Raw genomic sequence first — 7,674 nt, forward strand, 5'->3', positions numbered from 1 at the left:
AACAAGCGACAAGCAATTATGGACATACAACGGGACAGTAGTTAGTCTGCAGGCATAGATTGGCAGACTGGGTCGAGACCGCCACCTCCCAGCAAGCATCATGTTTTGCATAAAACCTGGACACGGGCAAGGTCCGGCTCGTTACACAGTGCATCACAGTGCTATCGATAGCGCAAACACAGTATCTCGTCGCGACTTCTTTTTTTCTTCAATGTTACTCTGGCAGGAGCTTAAGAAAAAACGGGAATCTGAGCTCCTGCATTTTCACTCCAGCACGCGTGACTTCCAATTGCTCCCAGCCTTATTAATCCCTCTGTCTGGCTGACTTCATTTCCGAATTGTTAACTTTCATCTGTTCCATCAAACAAACGTTCAATCACATATGCGATACCCAACCCTCAGGGCATGAAAAAAAGTTAGACGCTAGACAAATACAAGACAAAATCAGTAAGTCAGTTCATGCTGTTTGCACTAAACTCTTGGGCTATTAATTTTTGTACCCTAAAGCTTGGAGGCTAACCTTTCTGTTACTTACTCGCTAGACATCGTCCGTACTTCTCATCATTCAATTGCATACAATAAACCTTCGTCATGTTCGAGAACACTTGTACTTTACCCCTTTCCGCGGATGTTTTTACGACCGCTCTGCACCCCTCCGAGCCCCTTCTCACAGTTGGCCTCTCAAACGGCCATGTCGAAACCTTCCGGTTGCCGCCTGGCTCTTCCTCAGACGAAAGCGCTGATGGGGATACCAGCGTATTGAGTGATGGAAAAGGCATGGTAGATTCGGTTTGGAGCACTCGACGACACAAGGGGAGCTGCAGGTCACTGGTCTACGCTATGGACGGCTCAGGTATAATTTATCGACCTTGTTGATATCTGCATATGTTTACTGACGCGCTGTAGCTGTCTACTCTGCAGGAACCGATGGTCTGGTTAAGCACTTCGAGCCCATGACTGGACAAGTTATTTCCAAGTTTGCGATCCCGAAGTACAGTGGCAGGGATGATGCGCCAACTTTACTGCACGTCCTGAATCCCCAGTGCATTCTTCTAGCGACCGACTCTGGCCTCCTTCACATCTTTGACGTTCGAAACGGTACCCCGGAAAAGAAGGCTGTATCCGAGCACCGTCCTCATTCCGATTATATATCTTCGATCACACCTCTGCCACCCACGCATATGAGCACTAGTGGATTTCCTAAGCAGTTTATCAGCACTGGTGGTACTACCCTGGCTGTGACTGATTTCAGGAGAGGCGTGATGGTCCGTAGCGAGGACCAGGAGGACGAGTTGTTGTCTTCGTGTTACATTTCGGGCATGGGCCCCAAGGGACTTCGCGAAAACGGTGTCATCGCGTGCGGTTCTGGTTCTGGAGTGCTGACTTTGTGGGACAAGGGATCCTGGGGTGATCAGCAGGAACGAATCATCGTTGATGGCGACAGGAGGGGTGGTGAGAGCATTGATTCCACGGTTTTGGTCCCGCATGAGATGGGACTTGGAAAGAAGGTCGTTTGCGGCCTTGGTGACGGAAGCCTGCGTGTTGTCGATGTCGTCCGTAGAGAGGTGGACTTTGCGGCCAACCTGCGTCACGATAATATGGAGAGTGTCGTATCACTAGGCTTCGATTCTACGAACCGACTTATCAGTGCCGGTGGACAGACTGTCAAGCTTTGGGAAGAGCTTTCTGCCCTTCAAGGCGATGGTGACGACGAAGAGGAAGAGGAGGATGATCGCAAACGACCTGCAGAGAGTGACAGCGACGAAGACAGCGAGATAGACCTAAAGGCCGAGTTGCAGAAACGGGCCAAGCGACGCAAAGAGTCGATGAAGTCCAAGCTTGGGGGTTATGGACATCACGGTGTGATTGGACTTGAGGGTTTGGATTAAATCCTCTCTCCTAATGTGGTGCCTGTCAAAACTTGTCGGTTGGTCTCTGTTATAAGAGTTAGAAAGAAGGATGTCTGTAGCTTAAAAGCTATACCGAATACTGAAATACTGAAGCGTGTCTATCAAACCAAATGATACAGTGCCAGCGACTCTCCCTGGCCCTCCATTGTTTACAAAGGCGGCCTGAGACAGCGAAGTTAATGTTGACAACCTTTCATGTTTATATATATTTGGCTATCTAGATTTTTTTGAAGAAGTCCACCCTAGGAGGCGGACATCCAACGACTCATGTACAGTTGGTAGTCTTCCGAAACGAAGCACGATCACATAGTGAAATAACCAACAAGAACCCATTCGTTTTTGAGTCGGAAGTAAGTATCGCCCTCGGTCGATGCTACACGACTGAGGACGATACTTCATTGAGGCCCAGTGGCCTCATGTTTGACTCGGAGCCCAGTGGCCCCTTATGATGAGTCTTCTCGAAGCCCAGTGGCTTCGGAATGCAAGTGCACTTTTTCTATCTCGGTGAGGGGCAGAGCAGATACCTCGCCAGCCATGAAATGGTGGTAACGGCTGCATCTGAACCGGGGACTAGAGAAACGACTTGAAGCAGCATCCTCCCCAGAATTGCTCTACAGCAGAGAATCCTAGAAGATTCAGCCGTTGGTTGGCGCCTTAAAGAGAAGCGCACGACCTCCTATGGCCTAAGTAGAGAAGTGGTACCGAACTCTGTAGGGTGGAGGGTCGTGTTTTGTTCCCCGCGGCTCCTCAACGCTGATGGGGACGTTGAGGTGATCGGCGGCGTGTGTCCATGTGAATATCGCATAAATCATCATGATCCCTGAAACCGGGAAATCGGTATGTTGAAAAGGGGATCCGGAATGAGAAAAGGAGGTTGAAGACTCCTCGCAGATTATATGACGGTTTCGTAAAAAAGATTCGTGGGTATGGAATTGTCGTATATGACAAGCCCCTGGTGGTTTAAACGCCTGGGATATGGAGATAGCTCCAACAGGCATCTTCGGATTTGGGCGATTCATCGGCTCGAGCAAAGTCCTCCATGACTTTCTCATCGCTAGGTGCCGAGAATCGTGTCGGAGAACTCATGGTGAGGTTGTCGTCGTAAATAATAACGGCTGGAAGTGTCTTGGCTTCGTTTGCAAGGTCCCTGGCTTCCTCTTCAGTTACAGAATTGCCGTGCCTCGTCCTGGTGTGTAGTTCGCTTCCACTATAGGTCGTGGGGATGCAAATGTGAGGGATTCCTTTTCGTAGGCTAACGGCTCGGGCCAGAGTAACAGCAGAACCACCCCCAACACTAACAACGCAGTCTCTGCTAGAGATTCGAGAGGGCACGGCGACGACGGCTGAGCTTAGAAGTCGAGTATCGAGATTCGGGATGATGGCCTGAATTTTGCGGGCGAGATTTAATCGTGAAGGGCTTGAGATTATGAGAGGCGACGATAGATGCAACCGAGCCAGCTCAGATGGCAGTCGATGAATGGTATCGGGACCAACGACTATCCGCGGTTTAGAAAGACGGCGGGCTCGTCGGTGTCGAGATGATCGTGAGCGAGAGCGAGAGCGCTGGTTAGTGCCGGACGGACCCGGACCCTGATTCGGATCCGGATGCGGACCGGCGTGAGAATGCGGAGGAGACAAGTTGGTGGCCGGCGGCGTCACGAGAGCGGACGCCTTAACAGTAAAAGCATTAAGTAACTTCGCACGTATGGCGATAAGATCTGGGTCTGTAACTTTTTGCGGCGAGAGACGATGTATGGCGCTGGTGGAGTGTCGCATGAAGGGCCGACGCCGACAGTCCAGTCCGGAGAGTCGAGGGAGGAAGAGGAAAGTCCAACGTGTGCGACATTAATCAAGTGCCCAAAATGACACGAAATGGTTGGAGATGTTTGTTGGAGGAGAAGAGAAAAATTCGCAAAGAGATTTGATGAAAGACCAAAGATTCACAAGTCAGAAACATAGCACGGCGAGGTAAGCTAGGGCACATCCATTAATTATGGGCAAGCAAGATTGGCGTGACCTGGCTGGGCTACCTGGAGACAAGACGTTTTGAGTGAAAATCCCTTTCTTTCCGTTGCACCAAACAACGACACAGACACGGTAGCAGCGCCTGTAGGAAGCGACCCTTTTTGCTGTGGTTTTTCGCCACCACGCTTGGCCGCTTCGTCCGCTCGCTTGCTTGGTTACTGCAGAGGACACAGACGCAAGGAAATTGACTTTTGCCTTCTTTTCTCCTATTAGGTACAGTGATTGCAAATAAAAGGTCCAGTGACCAGAAAATAACAGGTGTTGGAGTAGCAGTGGCAACTGTCGGCTAGACTCTTGTGTGTGCTTCTTTGCTTTGTTGCTGGACCCTGCGTGAGAGAGAGACCCTGAAAAAAAAACGATGCTTCAAGGGGGGGGGGCGAGCATATAATGCTGTAACAAAGACATCGATTGTGGAACAGATGGGAATCGACTTCACCCTCAGAATCGCATTGGAGGTGGTTTTTCCGCGCCCGAGCCGGAGCATGACTCCCGATTGTGGGGCACGATCGGGAGATATGATCTCATCGAGTCCGGAGCAGGTCCGCCAATGAGAGGCTGAGTCTAATCATCCCTCTGTTTCTTCTGTGGCGAGAGAGGTAATCATGGGAAACGTCAAAACCGCATCCCTTTGTAACACGAATTCCTTTGGAGAATTGACATCGAGTAAGATTCAATATCGAATGCTCACGAATTTACCATTGGTCACCTTCTCCACCACCACCAGCCAGGTTGGACTAATTAAGCTGAGAGGACCGAGAACTAAACTCTTCATTCTGATAGGCACAAACAGGTTCACTCCCCTTGCAAAAAACACCACAATGTCCCTGACTACCGAAAGCTTAAGGAGTATTCTTTCCGGCAGCTAAAGTTAGTGATTCAGAAGCGTACACGTGTTTCGAAACAGCACTTCTTCATGCCTTAAACATATGGCTGCTTTCTTTCGATGCAATAAAGCAACTGAGTCTACTTGGAACTGGGTCTGCCAAGCACAGACAACCGGGGAATAGACTAAAAAGGCGACTTTACCCCAGAGATTGTGGTCCGTGATGCCGATGCATCTCCACCCCTCGATACCATTGCGGAACCATTTGATCCTGGACGCATTATTCTACGCATTTTTTTCGAAGTAGCATAAAACTTGACGCCTTCAGCATATCCAGGAGGCAACGTAGTTTAGGCACTTCTACGTACTCATAGACCGACTTTTGGCCTGCTCAAACTTGCAACCTAACCTCTGGAAACATAAGAGGCATGATATCAAGTCAGCTTATGCCATATAACAGCCCGACTGTAGGCTATTTATGTTTTCTTATGCCCTAAACTTTTATCTAGAGGCTACTGTACCTGTCACCAGCCAGCATGAGCTTAGGTTTATAGTTTTCTATTACCCCTTAGATCGCTATATATGTATTAACATCTAAGGAAAAGATACTACATGTAATGTGGTTAATAAGCAAGTGGACCGGATAAGCAAGTAGATTAAAATTCTTAACCTTCTTTATTATTTAAATAATAAGATTTCTATAATCTATTTAATTAATTAAAACTACTTATTATATTTTTCTTTAGATACCTTTAGAGCCTTTTAATAGATTCTTATATTATATTTAGTCTTACTATATATACTATAAGGTTTAGTAGAATCTTCTTTATTACCCTTATAATAGAGTTTATTATCCTAGGTAGTAGCTATTATATATATAGGAAAACTTAAGTTAAGTAAGGAACCTTAATAGATAATTTATAGAATTTTTAAATCTATATAAATAGATAATATGTTTAATAAGCGAGCCGCCTAGATAAGTAAGCCGCCTAAAAATCCCTTACCTTATATCTATACTATTTAATTAATTAGTTTTTAACCACCTAGTATATTATAGTCTTTAAATAAAGCTAGAATCCTTCTTATATTTTAGGCCCTTTAAAATAACCTAAAATTAAGTATCTAATATACTGTAATTATATATAAGGTTAGCTAGAGTACTCTTTATAACTGAAAGAATAGCATATAATTAAGATATAATTCTATTTTAAATAGTTATAAACTATCTAATCTAGAAGAGCAGATAATAGTCTAGTTTATTATTAACCTAGATTTATAAGGATTTCCTTTGTAATAGCGTTTTATAGAAGAAATAGCTAATTCTTTACTTTCTAATTATAATATATTACTTATCGGTAAATAATAGGCTTATAACTTTATTAAGTAATAACTAGAGCTAAAGATATATATATTTTAGAGATATAACTACTAGAGAGCTAAATATAAAGATCTAACTATTATTTAAGGCTAGTTTTAGCTTATTAAGAATATAATTATAAAGTATAGTATCTAATTAGGTAATATCTAGAACTTTAATAAGATTAGCTTTATAATAGGCTTAATATAGTCTAGAATAGTTATTATAGGCTTAGAAAGGTAAGAAAGGCTAAAATTAATATAGCTAGGAAACTATAAATAGATTATTATAATTCTAGCGATAAATACTAAAGGTTAATTAATCCTATTATTTATTATTAATTTAAGCTAATATTATCTTATAAATTAATATTAAGAAAGTAACCTCTTTAGCAATTAAGTTATTATAATAAGCTAAAATAGATAGATAAATAATAAGCTAGGTCTTAAGTAGCTAAAATACTTTAATTAATTAATAGCTAAATAATTAGTTAGTCTCTATTATCTTTTAATCTTTAATAGTTATAAAAGTTATTACTCTATTGACTTTAAGAGATACTATTAGGATTATAAGATTATTATACTTTATATGCCTACTTATATATCTTATTTATTTTAGCCTCTTAATATTAGGTATTTTTTAATACTAAAGAATACTTATAGTTAAGAAATAAAGCATTTAATTAGATACTTTATAACTTATATTTTTAAGATTAAGTTCTTTTTAGCTTTTTATATTACTTTTTAAGTTATTTTTATAGAAAGTAATATTTAAGGAGCTTTTAGAGGAGCTAGGCTTTATCCTCTTGACTTAGAAACTGTTATCTTAAAGCTTAATATATAGCTATAGACTTTAATGCCTCCTAGGGAGGTAAGCTAACTATCTAACCTATAGGTTTTAAAGACCCTAAAGATAATAAGAGAGGCTTAATCTTAATCTAAATACCTAATTAGATAAGTTATTATATATAAAAGTAGCTCCCTAAAGTTAATAATTAAGGCTATTTAATTAAATATTAAAGTAATATTAGCAGTTATATATAAGGTTATCCTATTAAGAGATTAAGTCTAAAATCTTAAAGAGGTAAATATAATACTAAGCTAACGCTAAAGGGTAAAAAGAATAAGATTATAGAAAAGAGGGATAATAATAGTATAAGAGGTATTATAAGTAATTAATTAGATAGATATTAATACCTAGATAGTTATAGAATTATTATAAAGTGGTAGTTAAAGAAGGTTAATTAAGCTAGGTATTTAGCGATATAGAATATATAGTAAGACTAGGTATAATATAAGGACTTATTAGGAGGTTCTAGAGGTATCTAGGGAAGAGTATAGTAATTAATTTTAATTAATTAGATAGATTATAAGAATCTTATTATCTAGATAATAAAGAAGGTTAAGATTTTTAGGCGGCTTACTTATTTAGGCGGCTTGCTTATTAAATACGTTACCCTTATATAGTTAAAAATATAGAGAAACTTAAGAAGGCTTAAGCTTTAGTTAAAAGTTAAAAAATAAATAAAATATATACTATAATATTAAATACTTAATTTA

At 41.2% G+C, this 7,674-nt stretch overlaps 2 protein-coding genes across 2 annotated transcripts, besides 5 other annotated features; one reads left to right on the top strand and one right to left on the bottom strand.

Annotated features, from left to right (window-relative positions):
• Positions 1–591: 591 nt before the first annotated feature.
• FPSE_09456 (uncharacterized protein) lies at positions 592–1,889 on the top strand (the record flags this gene model as incomplete). The annotated part of the gene is made up of 2 exons (XM_009262573.1): positions 592–853; positions 907–1,889. 2 exons carry the CDS (start codon positions 592–594, stop codon positions 1,887–1,889), a joined length of 1,245 nt encoding a protein of 414 aa, XP_009260848.1.
• A 981-nt stretch (positions 1,890–2,870) lies between these two features.
• FPSE_09457 (uncharacterized protein) lies at positions 2,871–3,686 on the bottom strand (the record flags this gene model as incomplete). Its single annotated transcript, XM_009262574.1, has 1 exon — positions 2,871–3,686. One exon carries the CDS (start codon positions 3,684–3,686, stop codon positions 2,871–2,873), a length of 816 nt encoding a protein of 271 aa, XP_009260849.1.
• A 1,746-nt stretch (positions 3,687–5,432) lies between these two features.
• Positions 5,433–5,498: a repeat region.
• Positions 5,499–5,664: 166 nt separating this feature from the next.
• Positions 5,665–5,721: a repeat region.
• Positions 5,722–6,440: 719 nt separating this feature from the next.
• Positions 6,441–6,490: a repeat region.
• A 626-nt stretch (positions 6,491–7,116) lies between these two features.
• Positions 7,117–7,144: a repeat region.
• Positions 7,145–7,620: 476 nt separating this feature from the next.
• Positions 7,621–7,674: a repeat region.

This window comes from Fusarium pseudograminearum, chromosome 4, assembly GCF_000303195.2.
Source record: "Fusarium pseudograminearum CS3096 chromosome 4, whole genome shotgun sequence".
Classification (NCBI taxonomy): Eukaryota; Fungi; Ascomycota; class Sordariomycetes; order Hypocreales; family Nectriaceae; genus Fusarium; species Fusarium pseudograminearum.